We start from the raw sequence: 25409 nt of genomic DNA, 5'->3' as shown, positions 1-25409 counted from the left end.
TCAGCACACCTGATAATAGAAGTGGCCATACCTGGAACTTTAACTCTAACCCTAACCAGAGGGGTTAGGAGTTAGGGTTAGGGGGGTTAGGTTTAGGGTTAGCCCCAAAAAGGTAGAATTTAAACAATTCACCGCTATAAAAACTGCACCAGGTTATAAATGATTTTTAATGCTGTTAAGTTGGACACTGCAGTTGTTGGCACATCGGTATTTGCTTTATCTATGCTTTATTTTTCAACTCTTTGTTGCTTGTATAAAAAAATCTCTTACATGACCTAAATACGCCCTTTGTAAGTTTAAATGCAGAAACTACCCAAATAACCCCAGAAGGCAGCACAGTGTAAAATATTTATGACTTTTTTTATTAGCGTACAATTTTAAGATTAATTTAACATTTTGATTTCAACTGGGAAAAAAAAAGCAAAAAAAACAAAAAAAAAACAATCAGCTGAGTTCAAATATAATATAAATAAATGACATCAGTAAATTAAAAAAAATAAAGAAACATTTATTAAAAAATTACAAATCTTTGTTATTGATGATCCTTTAATTATGGCATTCAAAAGGTCATTACTTCAACATATAGACTTTTTACAAGATGCTTCCGTCAGACCACATTCACAAGAGAAACACAATCGGCTGTACATGCGGTTTAACCTTTGGAAATACTTAACAAAAACTGAGCTGAGGTTCTCCACAGAACAAGAATTGTAGTGTTGGATATCAGCATGTTAGCATGAACAAAACAAATGATTTGCTCTTCCCACTGAGGCTGTGGGTCTGAAGAACTTCAGAAATGTACAGATTAGTCAGGACTGAGATGCACAGTTACTGTTTAAAACCTGGTGTTACTTACAAACAACATTCAAAGCCTCATACCACTGTCAACTAACAAGAGCACTTTTAATACTTCAAAGGCAAGCTCACAATATATGAATACAGTATATGCTTATTGAACATGAGTCCAAAAAAAAAAAAAAAAAAAGAAAACAGTAATCACCAAACCCTATGCATAGCAGTTTTCAAAGAAAACAACCATGACTCAAGGAACTGCATTTACAGTACGACATGCTAAATACAGAGCAGGCACAAGTTTGGGTTTCTCAATACAGAGAAGAATCTCTTAAATCTATGGAAGCTTATTTCCACCACTGCAAAAAAGGGTAATCCATAACTCAAAATTCTGAGTTAATAAGTTGAAATTTGGAGGAAAAAAAATCAAAATTTCGAGTTAAGTATCTCTAATTTCCAAGTCAATAACTCAAAAAAATTTGAATTATCGCAGCCAATCAGAAAGCTCCATGAAAAACATCATTTGTTATCTGGAAGGAAGCACATTGTGCAGATGCATGTGCACTCAAAATCGAGTAGCTACAGCATCAGTGAGCTACCAGTGTATTGCAAATATGAACAAATTGGTATCAGGTTCTTCATCTTGAAATGTCTTCCAGTGAATGATAACTGCATAAAAAGTATGGAATCATTGTGTTCATGTTGAACTGTTGGACAGCTGATGCCTTCCGACTTCTACTTCTGGGTAAACGAGGAAACAATGTATCTTCACGGAACTTCTTGACTGGCAGAGGCAAGTTGAAATTTCAACTTATTAACTCGAAATTTTGAGCTTCTATGTAGGTTCTCAGTCATCCAGGTCATGGTAGTCCTAAGAACTTGAAAAAAGGCAACTGGACGTCTTTAGGTTTCTCGAGAGACCTATTCAGTCCTAAAAATCAAAATGTGGCAAGTGCCAGGTCCCTAGAGGAGTTTGTCCCCTTTGGAGGTGGTTGTTGAACCACTATTGATCATATTCCTACCCCACAACCAACAACAAGAAGAAAGTCATCTGTTGCCTACAACAACTTGAAAGGAAAAAGCCATTGACTGCCCTAGATGTTACTACAGGTGCTACACTATGTGGCCTTCCGAAGCTCCACAAAAGAGTCCCACTCAGACCCATCGTTATCAATAAAAACGTACCCACCTACAACACTTCCAAGCACCTTGCCACCATCTTAGCTCCGCATGTGGGTAACACATTCTGTCACATTAAAAACTTCACTGACTTCACCAACTAGGCCTGCAAACTTGTGCTGAATCCAGATGAAACCATAGTGTCCTTTGATGAGGTTTCACTTTTCACTTGTATACATACAACTGAGGCAGTGGAGGTGGTCAGAAAATGACTACAGCAAGACAGCTCCTTCCACAACAGCCACTAGTACAGATATGTGGATGACGCCTGAGTTAAAATCAAAGCCCAAGAAGTAGAAGACTTCACTGAGCACCTCAACTCAGAGGATAAAAACAGTTCACTAGGGGAGATAGCAACCATTCCTTGACTGTGCTGTACTCAGTGAGGAAGACTGAAGTCTCAATACTGAATTTTACCAGAAGACCACACACACAGAGACCAGTACCTACTTTTTGACTCCTACCAACCACTGGAATACAAATTTGGGGTGATCAGGATCCTGCAACACCAAGCGGTGGAAGGAAACAAAAAGGAACACACATATACAGCCATGGCCAAAAATGTTGGCACCCCTGAAAATTTTCCAGAAAATGAAGTATTTGTCCCAGAAAATGATTGCAATCACACAATTTGTTATGCACATATTAATTTCCTTTGTGTGTATTGGAAAAACACTAAAAAAAGAGGGGAAACTCCAAAAATGGGCCAGACAGAATTGTTGGCACCTTTTCAAAATGCAGGTAAAAAACTTTGGTTCAAGCATTTGATGCTCATTTAAACTCACCTGTGGCAAGTAACAGGTGCGGGCAATATAAAAAAATCACACCTGAAACCAGATAAAAAGGAGAGAAGTTGACTCAGTCTTTGCATTGTATGTCTGTGTGTGCCACACTAAACATGGAGAACAGAAAGAGGAGAAGAGAACTGTCTGAGGACTTGAGAAACAAAATTATGGAAAAATATCAACAATCTCAAGGTTACAAGTCCATCTCCAGAGATCTCTATGTTCCTTTGTCCACGGTGTGCAACATAATCAAGAAGTTTACAGCCAACGGCACTGTAGCTAATCTCCCTGGACGTGGACAGAAGAGAAAAACTGATGAAAGGTTGCAACACAGGACAGTCTGGATGGTGGATAAGCAGCCTCAATCAAGTTCTAAAGAAATTCAAGCTGTCCTGCAGGCTCAGGGTGCATCAGTGTCAGCGCGAACTATATGTCAACATTTGAATGAAAGGAAACGCTATGGCAGGGAGACATAAAAAAGCTAGACTGCAGTTTGCCAAAATGTACGTGAGTAAGACAAAATCTCATCTGTCCACAATGTCTTGTGGACAGATGAGACCAAGATAGAGCTTTTTCGTAAAGCACATCATTCTACTGTTTACTGAAAACAGAACGGGGCCTACAAAGAAAAGAACATAGTAACTACAGTCAAATATGATGGAGGTTCAAAGATGTTTTGGGATTTTTTTGCTGCCTCTGGCACTGGTTTCCTTGACTGAGTACAAGGCATCTTGAAATCTGAAGATTACTAAAGGATTTTGGGTCACAATATAGGGCCCAGTGTCAGAAAGCTGGGTTTGCGTTCAAGGTCATGGGTCTTCCAGCAGGACAATGACCCCAAACATACTTCAAAAAGCACAAAGAAATGGATGAAAACAAAGCGCTGGAGAGTTCTAAAGCGGCCAGCAACGAGTCCGGATCTAAATCCCATTGAACACCTGTGGAGAGATCTTAAAATTGCTGTTGGGAGAAAGTACCCTTCAAATATAAGAGACCTGGAGCAGTTTGCAAAAGAAGAGTGGTCCAAAATTCCAGTTGAGAGGTGTAAGAAGCTTGTTGATGGTTATAGGAAGTGACTGACTTCAGTTATTTTTTTCCAAAGGGTGTGCAACCAAATATTAACCTTATACCTCCAAACATGTCAAACGCAACACATGTCAAATTTCAAAAGGGCTGCCGTTTGCGGACTTCTGGCAACAATTACCGTAATGACCCTATATTGTATGTGAAGTGCAATATCTCAGCTTTCAGACTGTTGGAATTTTTCCAATAGGACAAACAGTCACGGAATTATGGTAATTCAAAGTCCCTTAAACAGCTGTTCATGGCAGGTAAGGGCACGCAACAGGTGCTTCAGCGGCAATCGCTGGCGTCATAGGGTTAAGTTAATTTTGTGTGGCCCATTTTTGGAGTTTTGCACAGAATTATGAATTTTGGCTTTTTTTTTCTCCTGTTTTTTGTATTGTTCCAATACACACAAAGGAAATAAACATGTGCATAACAAAAGATGTGTAACTGCAAAATTTCTGGGAGAAATACTTCATTTTCTGTAAAAATTTCAGGGGTGCCAACATTTTCGGCCATGACTGTATTAAGAAAGCTCTTAAACCATGTGATTATACCATCTGGGACTTCATTAAATCAGCAAAGATGCACAGGAAACAAGGTCAGACACCAGCTAGGGAGAAAGAGAATGACAAATGGACCAGCATTATCTTCCCTTATGTAGCAGGTTTGTCAGAGAAAGTCAGGGGAATTTTCTCCAGGCATGACATCCCAGTGTTCTTCATATCCAGCAACACTCAAAGACAAAAACTGGTTCATCGAAAGGACAAACCTGCCAAACACAAGCTAGGCAGCATAGTGTGTGTTGTGCAGTGCACTGAGGAGTCCTCAGACATCGACACTGGTGAAACCAAACAGCCACTCCATAAATGCATAGCGCAACATAGGAAAGCCACCTTAACAGGATAAGCCTCAGCTGTAAATCTGCATCTAAAGAATAAAGGACACTCTTTTGAGGATTCCAGTATTCCCTTTCAAACCATCTGTCTTCGTACTCCAAAATGTGGAGTAAAAGAAGCCATCAATGTCCACTGTGAATGACCATCACTGAACAAAGGTGGTGCCTTATGACACTAGCGGCCAGCCACATATAATGCAGTCTTGAAATGCCTTCCTAGGCACCTCTACTCCCACTCATACCTTTCTTCGGGTGACCTCAATAGCTCACGATAGGGTGGGGCAAGGTCTCACAGTGGTTTTGCCCAAAACCCCGGGTGGTACCTATGCCCTTTTTTTTAGGCCTTGGCTCATGTGATTATGCACATGATCAATAGCGGGTCAACAACAACCTCCAAAGGGGACAAACCCCACTAGGGTTCAAATACTTGGGACTCTCCACCTTTCGGTTTTAGAACTAAAGCAGATGCATGAGAGGTGAAACATCTTCAGAAACTTAAAGAAGCCCAGCTGCCTTTTTTCAAGCTCTTAAGAAATTTTTAGTTATTTTCTTAAAATTTTGACTTACTAACTCGAAATGTTTAGATACCAAACTCCAAATTTCGAGTTATTGATGGCATTTTTTTTTCCAGTGGTGGAAACAAGCTTCCATATAAATCAATCAGTGATATACATTAAACTTCTAATCTGTGACTGACTGGAATGTCGAGAGCTGTAAATTATAACCTCACACCTGGCAGGGAAACATGCTGATTAAAATACCAAGCACCTAAAAAATACATCAGTAAAAATAAAGCAAACAAATTGGGAGCTAAGGCATGCAGCACTGATAACCAGTGCTCTCAGTTCCTTCTCGAACAGTTCCTTAAAGCATGGGTGTTCCATAGTGTCATAAAAATTAGTTACCCTGTTTGTCAGCTTTATTATTTAAAAAGGACCTTCTGAAAAGGACAGGCATATATAAAAGCTCATAGTCCTCACAAAACATATTTATAGTCCAAAATATAACTGCTTAAAGAATGTCAATAAATTCGGAATCTCTCGAAGACTTTTAGCATTTTAGTCCAGCTAAAAGCCTAGTCCCCTAAAAATGATCTTTCCATACAACTAAACTGCATTCTACTATGTCTCAAAGCAAACAACAATTCACTGGGCTAACATTTGTGACATTTCACATATATATGGGTACTCGTCTTGCTTTCCATGTCAGATGACAAATCAAATATATGAGGGGGCAAAACGAAGTAGCAAAAGAAGTAGCCACCACGCTGCCAACAGCCTGTTTGAGGACTCTCGAGTTATAGCCAAGAAACTGAGCGTGCTACTTGCTCTTATGGCAGCAACTAGCCAAACAAAATGTAGCTGCACAATAAATAATAAAACCATTAAGAATGCTTAATATTTTATTTGACCCAAAATGGGACCAAAATTACTAAATGAACACCACATCATATTAATTGTGATTGAGACCATAAACTCATAAGGAAAGTGTTTAAATCAAGTGATCAGCAGGCTCATTTCTCCTTTGAATTCCATTCAATTGGACTTCTCTGTGCAACCAGAGGAGTCGCCCCCTGCAGGCCATTTAAAAGAATGCAGGCTTAAGGCACTTCTGAATTGACTTCATTTTTCAGACCCTGAGCTATGTCTACTTCTACAAAGTAGCAGTTTTAGTGCCTAAACCTAACCAGAAAAGAAAAGTTTAAAAAAAGAAGAAATAAACAAATAAAAATCCCACACAAGGACTCTTTTCTACAATACCTCCAGCAAACCACCTGCCTCACAAGAGTTTGTCACTCTTTGAAATTATAATATATCTTGAGAGAAAAAACATCCCGTGAAACCAGATTAAGAATGCATTTTAGTTGAATGAGAAGTAATTTTCTTTTAAGGGGACATGGTTGCCAGGTGAATACAAGCATTTAACAGACTTCAATATTCAGTTTATCAATAGGGACAGAAAAGCAAGAAAGAATGCTAAAAAGTGCCAGGAACAAATTCTCAAACTTAGTCTTGAAGGACGCTCTGAATGGAACATGCATATGATAGGGATGATAGATTGTAGAGACGCAGTATTAAGGTTGCAGGTCTGGGTAGTCCTCAGGGAGGCGGGCTCTGATGATGGCTGTTGCAGACCCTGCAACTCTGCTCAGCCAAACAGCTGCTGCAGAAACAGTGACATTAGTTAATTACATGAGCATTGGGCATTATGTAAAATCTTCTTAGCAAATAAAAAAGAAAAAATTTAAATGTATTTATCTATGGCTGGATTAGGTGGCCCTGCAGCATCCCTCAGTTAAGCTGCTATAGGCTGAGACTGCTGCTTTCATGTCTGCACATTACTTTTCACTTGCTGCATGTCATTAAATTGTGTCTTGTCTTTCCTCTAACCCCCAACTGGTCGAGGCAGATGGCTGCTCCGGGCCTCGTTCTGCTGGAGGTTTCCTTCTGTTAAAAGGGAGTTCTTCCTTCCCACTGTTGCCTAGTGCTTGCTTATAGGGGGTTGTCTGATTGTTGGGGTTTTCTCTGTAATATTGTAATATACCTTACAGTACAAAGCAGCTTGAAGGGACTCAAGTTGTGTTATGACTTAGTGCTATACAAATACTGCTCAACTGAACTGAATTAAATTTGATGAGAAAATTTTAGTCACCTGGACCCAAGTCTACTTGCAGACGTGGAAACTATAACACCCAAATAACAAATCAATATCAACCCTTGTTGCAATCAAAGTTGCAACAGCTGTGTGGCATTGCTGCAGGGTAGATTCACTGCTGCAGCTGCAAGAAGTGAGCAGTGAATCACATAGCCTCACTTAATTTAGGGAACATAAGTAGACGAATGTTAACGGAAAAACTGAGGGTAAATGGTGTGAAGTTTAATTTGCTTGGTTCTTTGTTTTTTTTTTACTTTTGTAGTTGTAGAAAATCTTTCAGGTCACTTTTATATGGTTAAAAAGCAGAACACTGCTGCTGTGGTTAATATGAAGGTAAGCCATCTCTATCACAAATAAATAGCAGCACTACATTTCATTAAAAAAAAAAATGTCTTTGGGGGCGCCCGGGTGGCTTAGTGGTGAAGCCGGTGACCACATTTACCGCGTTGCGGTGTGGGCTTCGGTGTTGCCCCCCCGTCTCTCTACTGTGGATGAAAGCCGCTGTGGCCAACAATGGGAAGAAAAAAAATGTCTTTGGTTATGTAAGAGTATTGGAATCAGGCATAGGTGCAGTTTGAGCATTGATCTACAAAGGAGGAACATGATGTATAATGCTCCTGCTCTGGGAATGTTTTCAGGATGATTTACATGTGCTGCAGCAACAAAAAGCATCACACTAGTCAAAATTATATCTTCCTTTAGCCTGTAAATAAATTTCCTGGCAGGAGACAAAAAACCCCCTCAAATTTCAGACAATAAGAAGATCTAATGATGAATCCCATTCTTACTTTAATCTTGCCCAGTGCTCTACACTGACATTAAACATTATCATATGTGCAGACTAATCTACAGGTCTGCTGACGTGCTGTGCTGTTTGTACATGAAAACAAATAACACTTTATTGGGAGCAAAATGTTTTTTGGATGAGATGCCAGGACACCGTCTTGGCACCGTGTAGGCTGAATGGATACTGGGGATAAAGTCTGTTTTTTTACAGTGGAGTCATCCCACTAGAGGCCGATCCATCATGCTCCTCAGACCTTCACTGGGACGCTCTCAGCAGCCAAAAATCCTGCTATTAGTCTGATTGGCCACAATGAGGATAGAAAAGGGGTGGGAAAGGAAGGCTTGTGTGTTCTTGATCAGCCAGACCAACAGTAACAAAGTTTTTCATTTTTAGGTTTTGAATAATAAGATTGAAAAACTGTAATTGTTTAATTCTATTTGTTTAATCACAAGTTTCATTCCTAGCACACTTCAGCAAATAAATCTGCTTTCATCAGTACTTTTGATAATGTAACAACATTGGATTTTAATATTGTGTCACTGCATTAACCAAGTGTACACTACCTGCTTCACATTAAAATGAAAGTAACTTCAGTTATGGAAATCTAGCCAGATAGTATTCAGATGTTTTTCATTTGCCATAGTCTGAAAGTGGCCCTTTACATTGGAAATAATCAGCTGTTTGAGACTACTGCAGAGTCAGGTGATAATTCTTTGTTGGGCGTTATCACAAGTGACCACTTGTACATGGTTCCATGCAATGGATCAAAAGACTGTGACTATTTTTTTTTTTAAGAAAAGCACACTGCATACTAAGAGTCTGAAACATATTCATAGACTATGGATAGATAGGATGGATTCACATAGTAAAGACGAGGAAGTTTCATACAATAGATGAAGATGAACAACTGGCAAATAAGGGCATTTACTGTAACAGGTTCAGTGGCCAAAATAACTAAATAAAAGATTGATGTCCTGACTTCTAATATATTACTATAAGCCTGGAGGACACAGAAGAAGGAAACTTTGCAAAATGAAGAGGGTTAAAAGAACACATACAGTACATCCTTCAGTGTGCTCGCTGCCTGTGGTTCACCCCGTCTTTGACTGTGGCAAAGCTCCAATGCCCTTTTCTATCAACAGCTACTCACAAAGATTCTAGGTTTGCATTCCGCAACAAGACATGTAAATGTATGGACGCATTCAGCTGGAATTTCAAATGTGAAGATTAATCTCTCTATGCATCAGTATTGTATTAGTGCAATAGTTTATTCATCCAGAGGGGTCTACGGTATCTCAAATGTTGCCAAATGCAACATTTCCCTGGTAAAGCATTTACTGGGTACGTCATACTCTTTCTGATGGTAATGTCTATGCATCAGTGCAGGACTGGGTCCAGTCCAACCTCTATACAAAGTACTTTTCAGTATGATTTGAGCCCAGCACATCCTCAATGAGCTTCCCTGTCTTATTCATCTTTCCAGACATGAGGGGGGAAAAAAAGGGATTTACTGTAAGGCAGAAAGAAACAATTTATGGGATGAGAAGTGGTCTTAGGGCATCTGCCAGCAGGGAAGACCAGCAGATATACAAAAGCCATCTGTGTTTGACGATCATACTGTCTCTAAGGGCTTAGCATTCTAAGAATACAAGGTGAGATGTGGGATAGAAAAATCAGTGCAGTGGAATAACTGCTGCTGATAATGAAACCAATTTTACAACCGGATAAATGAAGAGAAAATGCTGTTTGCTGGAACAGATTTCCTTGAAAACCTCTTCTTTCAAATCACTGACACATCATCATATTTTAAGCAGTGGATTATTAGTAGCTTCCTCGAACACTTGGTTCTCATTAGCTTTCATTTCCAGTGTAATAAAATGAAAAGACAAGCTTGAAGATGTGATGCAGGATATTCTGTCTTGTATGAGTAAGCTAGGCACTAAACCATTTGATTGTTGGCAACATGCAACAGAGTCTGTTGATGATGATCCACACCCACTTATCTGAGGTACTCATAAATAAAAAGAATTAATAATAACTACATATAAATACAATCAATGGCACGCTAGACAATCCTTGTAGGAACTCTAGTTATTAAGTGTGTCTTACTGTCCAAGTCTGTTTTTAACATTTTACAGCTTGCATTACATTTTCATGGTAAAAACCACATTAATGTGGTCCTGTTGGTCAAAATACACAGAGTCAGTGAAAGAATCTCTTTGTCTTTATCTACTGCTTGAAATTTACGGTAATAGTAAGTCAACAATGCCTGCATTTATTTGTTTACTAAACTTCTTATTGCATTAGATTTTGATTTATTGAGCTCTTCATTTTTTCTATTTAATTGAGCTCCAACGTTTCTGTATCTCTCTCTCTCTTTTTTACCTTCCTGAGCCATTTGTTTTGTGTTCATTGAGCTAGGCTGATTTTCAGATTTTGGCTGCTGTAACACAGTAATTTCCCAACCTTTGGAGTAAATGAAGTACATCTTGTTTATTAATACTTATCTTAATTCTTTTGTGCTTTCACAATCATAACCATGAAAAGATATTAGTTTCACTATGGGTAAATAATGTTCACTAAGGAACATGATTTTCAACAAATGTGTTTCATTTACTTCACCAACAGGTGAGAATCAAGCTGCTATCACAGCTTTGCAATATGTAGTGCTTATGGTTTTGCAGTTTCTTTGAGCTCTGCACAGTCTGACCAATTTGCTGGGACGTCCATTCACGGGAAGACTGGCAACAATCTTGAATGTTTTCCACTTCAAATTATTTGGAAATTGCCTTATAGCACTTACCAGATTGATGGGCAGCAACATTTGTTTCTCTAAGATTATTGCTGATATCATTCCTTGTGGCATTGTGTTAACACACAGCTGTAGACCAGCAAAATCCCAAAACTTCTGCTTTCATAGAAGTGTTCACTGATGCAAATGATAAATTAATCAGTTTGATTAGCAGCACCTGTCTGCTACTGACCCTCTTAACTCCAATGGAATCAGGAAGGGTGTACTTAGTTTTTCACACTGCTTCTGCATTTCGGCTTAATTTTTGATAAATAAATGTTGACACTGTAATTTGTTATGTTTATCTGAGGTTGTATTTTCCTAATTTTTAAGTCCTGCTAAAGACCAGAATACTTTTTCATAATGTCCTGATACATAAAATCCTTATAACTGAAAGAGGGTGTGCTTTTTTAATAATTATTATGACTGTATATTATATACAGAAACATGCATAATATGCAATACACATGAATAATGATATTTTCTCTGGTGTTAGGTATTCTTTGTAAAACTGTTTTACATTTGTTAAAATTCTCTTGTATTTATTTTGTTTGTGAAAAGATCAGAACTTCCAATTGTTTCCAATCATGTATGTCAGCCCTCTGAAACCTTTGTTTCTGTCTTCAGCAGCTTTACGAGAAACTGTTTAAAACTGATACTTTTATGTCATATATGTTAACCTCCTTGTTTGAACTGCTCTACTTCTTCACATTAAAAGTGTGAACTGGTTAAAAAAAAAAAAAATTAGGAGGGGTTTATTTGGCGTAGATAACATCAAATGTAATTTTTTTTTACAGTAAAAAACAGAAAGGCCAGACTGTTATTCAATATGCAAATTGTGGCAATAATATAACACACAATTCCATATAAGTCTGTTTTTGTTTCCATCATATTACAACTGTAAGTTGTACTTTGTAATTTGTTTTAGTTTATTTTCAGTAGGACAAAAATCTATTCTCAAGCTGAAGCATTTAAAGTCACTCTCTCTCCCACTTTCTCCAACATGACATGAATGTGGCAGGAGCCCATTGGCCAGAAAAGTAAACAAGGAAATGGGCCAATTTAAGTAAAATGTGATAATTGTTTGATTACAGTGACTTAAAGAGATGTAAGTGCAGGGAGTGCTTTTGTGCTGAAAGGGCACTTCAACTCTTTTCTGGTTCAGCTAATGGGTTTGGCTCATGTGTGTGCTCTGGACAATGAGCACATAAACCCCTCAGTGAATATATGACAAATCCTGAAGTCATAAAGTAAGCAGAATTCTCCATTAGAAGTTTTATGAAACTACCCTCACGGTGCAGATAGCCGATATTACTCACATTACACTTTGATGTGGGATTTTTCTTTGAATGAAGCAGAAGTATTCAGCATGAGAACAGTGGCACATGTGGGGAGAGAATTCACTTTAATTTCTACCCTTTGACTCCAACCCTTTGGTTTTCATAACTGGAAAAATGTGGCAGCAATTTTTAAAACTATGGCAGCATTAAATCTGTACTAGGACCAAAGTCCTAGTGCAGCACAAATTATGAGACTTACCATGTTAGCTTTTATCTAGTCAGGCTTCTGTCTTCAAAGATGGTGATTTCAATCTTGATGGGAATCCGTCAAGGAAATGCAGCTGAAGCAAGTCTGGGTTCATTTCACATTGAATTAAAAGGTAAATTCCATTCAACACTCTTATTTTTTTGCCTTTCCATGTTGGTTGTAGCTACTTCTGATACACTGAGATTTTCCATCTTCTTACCAAGCAGGTATTGGAATGTTTAATAATGTGATGCTGGGGCCAAGAGCTGTGGAGTTGAAAACATTAATTGTGCCAGGAAAGAGGAAAAGAGGAATACCACAGAGAAGTTTCAAGAGCATAGTCACTTCATTTTTTAAATGAAGTTACCTTTTCCTACCTTTAGGAAAATCTCATGGTTTTTTTCTTTTCTTATGCAGAAACATGGAAAATCTCAAAAGGTTTGCCAATTTTTTTGTGTAATTGTCCATTATAACTTGTGTGACCTCTGTGCATCATCACACTTGGTAAGGCACATCTCCGTGATGCTTCATCAGATTGGGATGTAGGGTTCTTCCAGCTATTCCTGAATAGTTTTTGTGAGGCAGACTGCAGCACTGTCCTGCTGAGGAAGGCTGCTGTCATTAAGGCATTTGCTTTGTCTGCAACAATGTTGAAGTGGGTGGTATCTGTCAAAGTAATGCCCACATAAATGCTGTGACCCAAGGTTTGCAAGCACAACATTGTATTGCAGGACAAATGTTATTTACTTTAACTGTTTTAATGTTGTGGCTGAAGCACATAAATGATAGGCCAATACAGATAAACTGCAAGAATGGTAGAATTCAAGAGACTTGTGGTATCAATGCCAAGGGTAATTCCAGCTATTCCAGTAGCACATAGAAGCCCGACACCAATTCCCATCAGATGACACTTCATGTTATTTTAAACACCAGCAGTTCTCACAGTTCCTCTGTTATAAAAAGCAGGGGGTCTGGCCAGCATTAGCTTTTGATTTTTCAAGGATGCAGTTGTTGTGACAGCAAACTGCTGTCAACAGTCACAGCAACTCTAAACCTCTCACTGCTGGAGGAAAAGCTGCATTTTCAGAGTCCAGATGGTAAAATAAGGCAGACGCACCAGACAGTTACAAATACGATCAGGTTTCCATGACTCAAATGTTAAAACCATGGTTCAGGTGAGACTTTTCTGTCAATCTCCCAGTTCTCCTGTGCCAAAGTCAGCACAGCTCTTGACAGTGCTGGTGATATAATCCAGATCACTGTCAAAACTATAAAATCATAGGCAAGAGTGGGAACAAAGCTCAGCTGGTAACAATTTTGGTCGTATTTTGTTATCCCTAATCTCCTATTGCTGCCCAGTTGCAATTAATTGGGATGTTGAGTCACCCCACACATGCATACGCTGAGACAGGCAGGATGTTGGTGCACAGATGCTATAGATTACATATTAACTTTTATCTGGTGTTTTTACAGGTTATCCCTACACAGCGCTGGATTTCCTGTAAGTTGCCTGAGACTGCTGCTTTCCATTTTCATCCAGCAGTTAGTGGGGGTGGAAAGCCTGTAAATCACTACATCTATTAGGTCATTGTGAAAGCTCCTTGTTCTACTTAAGATGTGGTCCTATTACATTCACATTTCATGATCTCAGGGTATGTTTAACAAGTTAAAGTTGACCATAATATTCACTACACCATTCCCCTTTCCCGTACATCCTCATTCTTGCACAAGACTGCTTTTCTTGTACCCTTAACTGTGTTTTCCTTTGTTTGTTGGAATCTGAGTATAAGGTTCCTCTTTTCCATCTACTGTATGCTCTAATAATAAAATAAGAAACAAATGGGCAAATGTTTGATATGTACTGTTTGCATCGACACAGAATTATTGGATACGACCCGCAGGCCTCTCTCGATGGGGTCAGTAAGCAGTAAGCCTCGTGGTGCATAGATCTTGTCATTCTGCTCCTGAATGTACTTTGCAATTTTCTTCAAAACCTAAAAAAGAAAAAAAGAAAGATTTTTAATGCCTAGTGAAACAAAACACACATATACTGAATATCAGCGGCCAGACAAGAGATCCAGAAAGTCTCAAAATATGACTTGTGGGCTGTTAATCTTACTGCATTAAGGCCTTAGCTGGATGTCCAACCTGGTTTTTTGGACCAAAACATGCCTACAGGCCATAATACACATTAACGAGTGTGCACTTTAAGTTGGGATTGAATACATGAATACATGTCCTCTCTTCTTTATTCACTCTTTTCATGATTTTCCTTTATAAATCATCGGTTGTTTGGATCAGCAATTTCAGTTAAATATATCATATAGCAGATGAACACAGTGATATTTGAGAAGTGAAATGAAGTTTATAGGATTTACAGAAAGTGTGCAATAATTATTTAAACAGAATTAGGCAGATGTATAAGTTTGGGCACCCCAACAGGAAAATTACATCAATATTTAGTAGATCCTCCTTTTGCAAAAATAACAGCCTCTAAATGCTTCCTATAGCTTCCAATGAGAGTCTGGATTCTGGTTGAAGATATTTTGGACCATTCTTCTTTCCAAAACATCTCCAGTTCAGTCAGGTTTGATGGACAGCCCGCTTTAAATCACACCACAGATTTTCAATAATATTCAGGTCTGGGGACTGAGATGGCCGTTCCAGAACGTTGTACTTGTTCCTCTGCATGAATGCCTTAGTAGATTTTGAGCAGTGTTTGGGTTCGTTGTCTTGTTGAAGTATCCAGCCCCTGCGCAACTTCAACTTTGTCACTTGAACATTGTTCTCAAGAATCTGCTGATATTGACTGGAATCCATGCGACCCTCAACTTTAACAAGATTCCCAGTACTTGCACTGGCCACAGAGCCCCACAGCATGATGGAACCACCACCAAATTTTACTGTGGGTAGCAAGTGTTTGTCTTGGAATGCAGTGTTCTTCTTCCACCATGCATACCGCCCCTTGTTATGTTCAAATAACTCAATTTTAGTTTCATCAGTCCACAGCACCTTATTCCAAAATGAAGTTGGCTTTCCAAATGTGCTTTAGCATACCTCAAGCGACTCTGTTTGTGGCGTGTGCGCAGAAAAGGCTTCTTCTGCATTACTCTCCCATACAGCCTCTCCTTGTGCAAAGTGCGCTGAATAGTTGAACGATGCACAGTGACACCATCTGCAGCAAGATGATGTTGTAGGTCTTTGGAGCTGCTCTGTGGGTTGACTGTGACTGTTCTCACCATCCTTCGCCTCTGCCTATGTGAGATTTTTCTTGGCCTGCCACTTTGGGCCTTAACTACAACTGTTCCTGTGGTCTTCCATTTCCTCACTATGTTCCTCACAGTGGAAACTGACAGCTGAAATCTCTGAGACAGCTTTTTGGAGCCTTCCCCTAAAACCATGATGTTGAACAATCTTTGTTTTCAGCTCATTTGAGAGTTGTTTTGAGGCTCCCATGTTGCCACTGTTCAGAGAAGATGCAAAGATTAGAAACTTGCCATTGGCCACCTTAACCCTTTCTCATAATTGGATTCACCTGTGTATGTAGGTCAAAGGTCACCGAGCTTACAAAACAAATTTTGTGTTTCAATAATTAGTGCTAAAGGTATTCAAATCAATAAACCGACACGGGTGCCCAAACTTATGCACCTGCCTAATTTTGTTTAAATAATTATTGCACACTTTGCGAATTGCAAATGCTGCAAGCTGAAAGATTGCAGCTGAAATGCTAAGAAATGCTTCAAAGAGCTGAAACTTTATTTGCTGAATGAGCTTCAACAGCTGAACTGCTGAATTGCTGAACAGCTGGATAGCTGAAAGGCTTGGCTTTATTTTAAAGCTTAAATGGTGTCTCTAGCTGAATGTATGCTGAAGTTATTCTATTTCAAAGCACAGCTGAACTGTTGAACAGCTGAACTGCTGAACAGCTGAAGTGCTGAACAGCTGAAGTGCTGAACAGCTGAACAGCTGAATAGCTGAAAGGCTTGGCTTTATTTTAAAGCCTAAATGGTGTCTCTAGCTGAAATGCCAGGAAATGTTCCAAAGAGCTTAAATCTGGCTGAAAGAGTTTAAGCTGGTGAATAAATGCTCAATGGAAAATTTTTAAAGTTTGGAGTAAAGTGCGACTTGAACCTGCTCTGTCTGCTTCTTGTGCATTGATGGTCCCCCTTTCTACTACTGAGCCAACAGTAGCGTCACACAAGGTTTGCAAGCATACATATTGGAGAGCTCTGCCAAGCTGAATGCTTGTAAATGCGCCAATTGAAAACGCCTGCCAGGTGCACTGCTTACCTGCTGAGATGCATGCACTCTGTCAAATTTGCCTCGGCGCACCTGTCAAATAACTGCTTCTAAGTCAAAAACCGTAGCTCCTATCAAAATCATTTTTGAACTGTGAGTGTCACAAGGACCTGCTCTAAACAGTGGTGTAATTTTTATTTTCCTGGGCTCAAAAGTGTGGCCGTGGGAGCAGTTTAAAAAAGGTGCTCATTTCTGCTTTGGAGAAAATCACCTCTCTGAAATTACTATGGAGGTTAATGAAGGAGTTGGAAGGTACTCCCTCTGTTTGAATGCTTACAGTTTAAAAAGTGTACATTTGACAGGGTTTAGAGACACATTGTTTGAAAGTAGAGAAGCAGCTCTACATTTTGAGCATAAAATGATGGCTGTAGCGCAAAGAGTGTGGACACAGTGGCAGTTTAAAAATACATTTTCCACCTGAAAGTTTTGAAGTCTCCCACTCTACTAATCAGGGTCCCACTCTAGCAAACGCAATACACAACCATTATAAACTCTGAAACGGCTGAAAAAACACCTTAAACTTAAACGCTCACTGTGCTTAAACCGTAAAAGATTTTGAAACACCAAGTAATAGCTGAATAGCTGAAAGGCTTGGCTTCATTTTAAAGCTTAAAAGGTTTTTCTAGCTGAAAGTATACTGAAGTTATTAGCTTTTAAAGCATGAAAGGATTTGAAAAGGATTTTCAACTTCCCCATTCATTTTGAATGGCAAAAAATGAAGATTATAAAAAGTTCAATATCTTAAAAAGTATAAAGGTTACAAAAAAGAAAAGTAAATCTACAGAACAGGCTGAACGTTTTGATACCAGAACGGTGTCTGTAGCCCAAACACTGCTTGAGTTTTTAGCGACCGAAAGTTTCTGGAGTACAAGAACAATACTGTGAATGCTTTGCAGCATTCACAGTAATGACAGATACAGCATGGCTTTGCAGAAACATCCGAGTGGATACGTGGACTCTTACTGGCCAATAGAGAGTATGTAGCAGTTTTTACCACTGTTGCAAAGAAATTCCTGCTCTCTTGCCTCCTGGTTTCACAAGGGGTGCTTTCTGGACTGCAGTACCAATCAAAAGTTTGGACACAATTAATCATTCATATGAATGGCTGAGTGTGTCCAAACTTTTGACTGGTACTGTAAGTCCAGAAAGAATAGTGCCCTGTGGATCTGTAGCTCAAAAATGTTTTGGGGTTAATATTTTTCCTATCCCAGCTGCCACAGGGCAAGAGGCAGGGTACACCCTGGACAGGTCACCAGCCTGTCATGGGGACAGACAACCATTCACACTCACATTCACACCTATGGGCAATCTAAAATCACCAGTTAACCTAACCACACTAACTGCATGTGTTTGGACTATGGAAGGAAGGTGGAGTACCCGGAAAAAACCCACACAGACACGTGGAGAACATGCAAACTCCACACAGAAAGGTCCTGGCCAGATGGATTAGAACCCAGGACCTTCTTGCTGTGAGGCTAACCACTGTGCTTCCCTTTAACAGGTTATGATTACAGAAAAATATCTTTCTATAAATATTCAGCAGGACTCCCTCCCATTCATTGAGAACCCTCTCTAATGCACCCTCAGTAACTAATTTCTATAGAATAGGATTTATAGGAAGTAGAAGTGTATTTCTTAGTGGAACTGTCTTGATGTTTGAGTGCTGTTTAATTCATCTTAGTTTTCCAAACAGTTTAACTCCAAAAAAAAAGAGCCTGCAGACACAGACCAATTAAGATGCTCCCAGCACAGGTGTAAATCTTCCACAAGTTTTTACTGGAAAAGAGGCAGGTCAAATTCCCCATTTAAGTTAGCTGAAGACATGGTGTTTAATGATAAAATCCAAAAAGCTTCATGTTGATAGAGTAGTCCTTCCAGATTACCACCTTCCAGTGATTGGATCACTTTTTCCACACCAACACATTAGACCTGGGAAACAGAAGGATTGCTTTCTCTCAAGTAACAAGCAACAAGAGACTATTCATTTATGGCTGATTTGTGCTGTGTTTAAATATTATATAGCTCTGTTGCTTCTGTGTGATTATAAACAGTGTAGAGAGTTCAAATTACATTTTTATTAACGTAAGCCATAAGTTATCTCAAAGAAATTATCAAAACCCAACAAGCACTTTGGCAAGCAAGCTCAGGCAAGCCCTTTGTGATGGTGGAGAGGAATATATCTACACTGTTTGTTTGCTAAGGATATATCAAGTAATCAAACTGTTTCTGATTATTAGATTTAAAGGATTTAATGTTGGGAAAGGGGCTGTAGGGTTTTGCGATGTGAAATTCTTTAGTCTTTCTACAAATCTTGCCTCTTGGCACCCATTTAAACACTAGGCAGAGACCAAGTGCAGACACTCTGAAGCACTTTCTAAATTACTTTTAATGTGAGTCACCGTCTTTGCTCTTGTGGAATTCTCCCATAGCACCTGTCTGACTATTTTCTGCTGTGCTGAGAAATAACAGTAGAATGAATTATGACCTAATCCTCCTGAAACTGTCCGTCCTCTTTGAAAGGCTATCATTTGTTAGGTTGCCACTTTCTCTTGCTGAAACTGTTGGAATCTGCTTGGCTAAAATAATAGGAATCTGCCACAGCAATAGTAACGGTATACTGTATGTTCAGCTGTAGATTTCTGTTTGTCCTTTGGCCTTTGTGCATGGCCAGCTGAAGGACAGTTAAACTTGTTAGTGTTTATGGTGATCTATGCCACACACACACCCACACCAAATTAACGAATGACAAGCTTCAAAAGCTCACAAAAGTGATCCACACACCACGAATTGGCTACCCGGTCCAAGTGTCTGTCGCCAGCCTGACAATTCCTGACAGCATCTTGTCAACTTTACTCAGTCAACCGGCCAAACCTGAACTGACTACACTTGAACAAATTTACCTCACACAACTGAGAACTTTTGTATAATTGATTCTTGGGAAATAAGTGGAAAGAGATGCCATCTTTTGTTATGTTGCACCATCACTGCTGTGATTTTCCTGTGTTGCTGTTTTTGTGAATTTTGGAAAATGTGAGTGGAGTTAGAAAAGGGACCAAGAGTAGGTTAGTTTGTAGGGTTGACTGGTTTTGACTAAAGCTCAGTCTGTGATTTTGACTGATACAGAGCTCAGGAATCGCAATGCACTCTGGGTAGTTGCCACCATGTTGTTCACACCAAACCAAAACAAAGCCTATAGGTAACAAGGAAAAAAAAAAAAAAAAGATCTGTGACAAGATCAGCAGCACAATACAATTCAGAGAGAAGCTAAACACTGAGGCAAATGAGTGTTATTAGAAGAGGCTCATCCATATGGACACAAAGAATGCTCCCTTAATTTTTAGGAGCAATCGATTTCTGATCCCTCAAAAATCATTTTTGGTGAGCACTTACACATCAAACAGGTTAACAATTATAAATGGCTTCAAGCTCGCATTCATGTGTGTAGGACCTTCAGCCATTGAGCCATGGCTCTGTGATACATGCAGACATTTCTGCAGCTTTCCCTGAGAAGATACTTTGCATACAGTTTATTTTACTTAATATTTAATATTGTACTGTAATTATTTTTTTGTCTTTTTCAATTATTTATTTCTGAATATATTTTTACATCTCACAGCACTGCACACAGCCTTATAGAGCATGGATATAATAACTATAATAATGTCCTTACTAGGGATGCGCCGATCCGATAGTCAGTATCGGTATCGGTCCGATACTGGCCTAAATTACTGGATCGGATATCGGAAAGAAATAAAAAAATGTAATCCGATACATTAAATAACGTTTCGCTCACATTAGCTGCATTACAGGGCTCAGTCGTCTTCTTCTTGTGGGTTTGCGGTTGACCAAACCAGCTTAGAGCTGCATTACCGCCACCTACTGGAATGGAGTGGGGGATCAGGAGTTAGAAAACAACCCCCTCAGATCCTCCGTCGCTTCGACGGATTCCCTTTGACACTGAACGATCATCGCTGACATGTTTTTCCGCCTCCACCGCTCTCTGCCTTGTTTGTGTGTTGTGCTCGCTGTGCTGAGAATCAGCTGTTATTTTTTTCTCTACTTCAGCTCCCGGACATACTGCTAGCGAGCGCAGCTATTATAACTAGTGACCGTCCAGAACCCCTTCCCCGTCAAAATATTTTTGATACTTTAATCCCTGATTTGTGACTAAATATAGACCTGCAGTAGAAACGTATTTAGGAGAATGCTTGTAAATATAAAGCATTACAAGATTGCGCTTACGCAGCCCCTAGTTTTTCACGTGAACACTGATGACGCAACAGCAGCAGTCAGCTGATTTACGTGCAGTCTGTCTGCACAAGCGGAAAGAGGCGGAGCCGGCACGCTCAGATGGAGCAGAAGGAAATGTTTTTCTAGTGTCCAAAAGAAACCTTTTCGTCCCTGTAACCTCCATTAAACCTTTACTGGGAAACAGCTGGAGGTGAAGAAAAGAGAACTTTGTAGCTGCTCCATCCACCCTGTTTGTTTCACACAGGAAAAAACTGCAGTACAGAAGTTAAAATATGCAGATGAACTGTTAATATGAAAAAAAGTATTTCTTATCCAGTTACTTGGGTAATCAATATAAATAGAATACACAATTGCTAAAAAAATAGTTGCAGCCCTAATGAAATTTGCAACATGCCATAAGCATCACCTTCTCACACAGAAGCAACAGGATTCAGGTGATAGTTATTGTTGTAAGTAAAGTTTATTTATATAGTGTTTTTCACAGACAGAAAAGCGCTGTACAATAATTAAAACAAAATATCACCTCCCCACCCCCAGAAAACACTATGTTAAAAACATAATAACATTACCATATTAAAAGAAAAAGAATAAAAATAAAGTCAGAAACCAGAAAGCCTGGTTAAACAGAAAAGTTTTCAACTATTTTTTAAATGATGCCACAGAGTCAGCTAAATGGAGCTGGAGTGGTAAACAGTTCCAGAGCTTTGGTGCCACTGCCTAAAAAGCTCTGCCCGCCCTGGTCCTTAGTCTTGTATGTGGGACAACTAAAAGACTTTGATTTTGTTGTGTGAGAGACTGTTGACTTCTTTTTTTTTTTTTTTTTTTTAAATATTTTTAAATGCCTGGATCAATTTTAAATATCGGATTTATATCGGTATCGGCCTATATCCAAATGTAAAATATCAGTATCGGTATCGGACATAAAAAAGTGGTATCGTGCCATCCCTAGTCCTTACACATTCTTCTTTGTTGTTGGACTAAACTGTACTGTGAATCTTAAAAAATAAAGAGTTTTATTTTATTATGGCACAACGTTTCATTACAACACTTCCTGCTCTAGTTCAGCAGCAGATGCAGGAGCTTGTAGCCTCTTTGCTCTCCGCTGTCTGAGGTGTAACAATGCTACCCAATCACATTCACACTGTCACAATTCATAAGCATGTTTGAATAAAACAAAAGTATGAAGATTTTTGTGTGTGTGTGTGTGTGTGTGTGTGTGTGTGTGTGTGTGTGTGTGTGTGTGTGTGTGTGTGTGTGTGTGTGTGTGTGTGTGTGTTGGCTGTGTTGCAGCAGTCCTGCAGCCTGTAACCATGTAACAGATGTCTACCTGAAGCCTTTTATTGTCAGAACCCCAAAGAACATCAAATCTAAAAGCGCCTTAAAACTTCACAACCCTATTTTGTACGGTGCTTCAAAACCCAGCTGTATTCACTATCAGTCTGCACAGGTATAACAAGTCTTACCTTCTCATAGTGCGTCTCCATACACAGGAAGACGGTGTACGCTGTGAGGCAGGCCAAACAGCCTTCAATATACGACTGGCTTCCCAGCTTCTCCGCCTCAGTGTACAAGTTGTTCAGCGCCCTCACCGTTTCCTCAAACTGCTGTTTGTCAATCTGAAATACAAGAAAACACAAAGGTGAAAGGGTTTTTAAAAATTAATTACCGGTAATAAAAAAAACAACAACAAAAAACTTTTAGGCCTAACTTTGATTAGTAGTGCGAGTGTGTTCAGGATATCTGAGTGGAAACACAATCTTCTTAGCACCAGATCGTTTTCTCCCATTCTTTCCATTTCTAGATAAATGAGGAGCTGAATTTTCTTGGACTGGTCATACATCAAGGGAATACTGGGCTTCCTTCCTGCATTTGGAAACACCTTCTGAAATGATTAGGATACCTTGGCCATGTGGCTCCATGAATGTTTCCAGTTAGTAAGTGACAGTGAAAACAGGACACACACAGTGGCAATTCAGTAAGGAGTCTTGGTTTTTCTTCTTCTCCAGTGGCACAAACAAACTGAATAAGATAGCACCTCAGCTTTTCTGTATCCTGCACTCAGCTTTTTGAGATATAAGAATCTTGAGAATCCATTGAATGTAGGCTTGCCACAGGGAAGGCTGACAACAGTGTGGTGAATGGTTGGATTCAGAGGCCTTTTTCACTGGGGCGTTGACACTAGTAACACGTTGGTATCCAAATGGGTTCTGTGATACTATGGGGAAATGATGGTGCATCAAACCAGACCAGACAAGAAAATCTGAAATCCACCGAAGGATCTGAAAACCCTCCAATGTTTTCCTGCCCTCTGAAGTATCCAACAAAAGGCTCCAAGACATCAACGGTCTTAGGCATGTTTGTTACTCACCAACCAGAGCCAGAGTTTTTCCTGGCTCAGAATGGACCTTTGGTGGTCACTACACACCACAGTAATTGCTGTCAGCCTGCCTGCAATGACTCTGAAACCTATGCATTTCCCTGTTATTTGTGTCCATTAGGAAAGATATTAAACACATGTCCTACATGCTAACACCGCTCACTGTATGAGCTGTGTTCCATCTTTGGCAGATTTTTTTTTTTAAAGCATCACTGTTAGAATTAAACATGAGTTACAGGGAAAAAATAGTTTTACAATTTAATTTACAAATTATAAAGTTAAGTTTCAATCCTGCCTTCCAACGACCACATTTACAATTTTCTCACCAGGAAATCTGGCATTTGGCAAACTGGTTGTTTACAGGCTCAGAATTTTATTTTGGAGCAACTACAAGAATAACTTTGCATGTTGTTTTGGGGTGCCAAAAAAATTTCTCTATGTAGGAAAAACCATGAGAGCCTTTTGTTCCTTTTGAAATTCACCAATTCAGAGGCTGCGGTTGAAACCCCACTTCTCAGAACATCAATCTTTCCATATCACTGTTCTTGAGATGTTAGATGAGAGCACAAGCTGAACAGGGTTTACAAATCCAGTTGCTAAATTATAACTGTCGCTAAATGTAACAGTCAATTAATGAAAAAGCTCTTGAATGGTTTGGCAAGCGAGCTGCCAGATACATTTAGAAGTCTGAGTAGTTTCCCAGTTCTTTGGCACTATTTTCCATAAGCATCTGCACAGGAAAGAGATCTGAAAAGAGAATGAAGACAAGCAGAGCTGGAAAAACCACAAGACTGCGTGTCCACTGCGCTCTGATCAAAGACCTGATGGTTTTGCTTAAACAGAAAGAATGCACAACCTGCTTACTTCAAAAATCTCATATCCACAAACAAACACAATCCTAATGTTTGACTAATGATATTCAACATCATGCCTTATATGAGCCTGAATATGGCCTGTTGTAGGGAACCATGTACAACAGTTAATCATTTACATTTAGCGTTTCATAACGGATGAAAACCTACAGTACTGTGCAAAAGCCTTTCAACCAAAGCCAACCTTTCATTTTTTTTTTATATATTTACAATTGTTACAAGCTTGGAAAAAAATAGTATTTAGCATGACCACCTTTATCCTTCAATACAGACTGAACTCTATTACATAAGCTTTCTTGTCTTTTCTTCAGTACTTCACCCCATTTCTTTTCCTAAAGAATGGCTTCTTGACAGCCACCCTTCCACTGAGACCAATTCTGATGAGGCTTCAGCGAACAGCAGATGGATCGACTCACGGGCCAGAAGCATCACTCAGGTCTTTGCTGGATTTTTTTCCTATTTTCCTGCACACCATGCTGAGATATGCCAGTTTTCAGCTCATGGCTCTTAGGGAATCACCTAATAGCTGAAAAAATATTTTATTTTTGGCATTTTTCAGATATCATGGGAACATGGGATGTATTTTGCAACAGGAGGCCAGTAACAAAGATGCCTAACAACAGCATTTAAAATTGGTTCTTTACCAAGTTGTCTGTTATTTGTAGACAAAACACTGTTTCATCCCTTGAGTTAGGTGCCATTTTTATGATTGAGTGATTCATAGATCAGTGTTAAAAGGCTTTAAAAAAACAAAACATTCCTCTGAAAGTGGTCCAGTACAAGGATTGGACTGAAAATTAGATATTTCACTCATTTTCAGTCCAGTCCTTGTACGAGCTGATGTCCAAACTTTGAACTTTGAAAGATCTTTGGAAAGCCTCGGGAACTATTGCTCAAGATCATTTTAAAAAAATTATAAGAATGTCTGGCTCTTTGGAAGCAAAATATAAAGAAATGAGGGATGATCATGCATTTTGTACAGTACATCATTTGGGAAGACTCACCAGATCCCCAAAGAAAGACTAGCATGCTAGAATTTTGGGGGGGTCTTGCATGGCATTTCCTTGAGTTCTCTGAGGTTGACCAAAATGAGCACAGTGTTCTGCCAGCCGTTCAGGTTTTTTTTTCCAA

At 39.2% G+C, this 25409-nt stretch overlaps 1 protein-coding gene across 2 annotated transcripts in view; it reads right to left on the bottom strand.

Moving 5' to 3' along the window:
- Nucleotides 1-412: 412 nt before the first annotated feature.
- The window catches only part of LOC115785939 (golgin subfamily A member 7-like), a 30137-nt gene continuing 5140 nt past the window's right edge, over nucleotides 413-25409 (bottom strand). Inside the window, exons 3-6 of one of the 2 annotated variants that reach the window (XM_030737883.1) lie at nucleotides 22493-22645; nucleotides 14372-14473; nucleotides 12492-12544; nucleotides 413-6882 (exon numbers count right to left, since the gene is read on the bottom strand). In XM_030737883.1, the coding sequence (XP_030593743.1) occupies nucleotides 12503-12544; nucleotides 14372-14473; nucleotides 22493-22645 (297 nt within the window). In that variant the 3' untranslated portion in view covers nucleotides 413-6882; nucleotides 12492-12502. The remainder of the gene's footprint in view (nucleotides 6883-12491; nucleotides 12545-14371; nucleotides 14474-22492; nucleotides 22646-25409) is intronic. The other variant, XM_030737884.1, reaches the window with a different exon arrangement.

The sequence above is a fragment of the Archocentrus centrarchus genome, chromosome 9, assembly GCF_007364275.1.
Source record: "Archocentrus centrarchus isolate MPI-CPG fArcCen1 chromosome 9, fArcCen1, whole genome shotgun sequence".
Classification (NCBI taxonomy): domain Eukaryota; kingdom Metazoa; phylum Chordata; class Actinopteri; order Cichliformes; family Cichlidae; genus Archocentrus; species Archocentrus centrarchus.
This window is presented reverse-complemented; position numbering and strand designations above follow the sequence as displayed.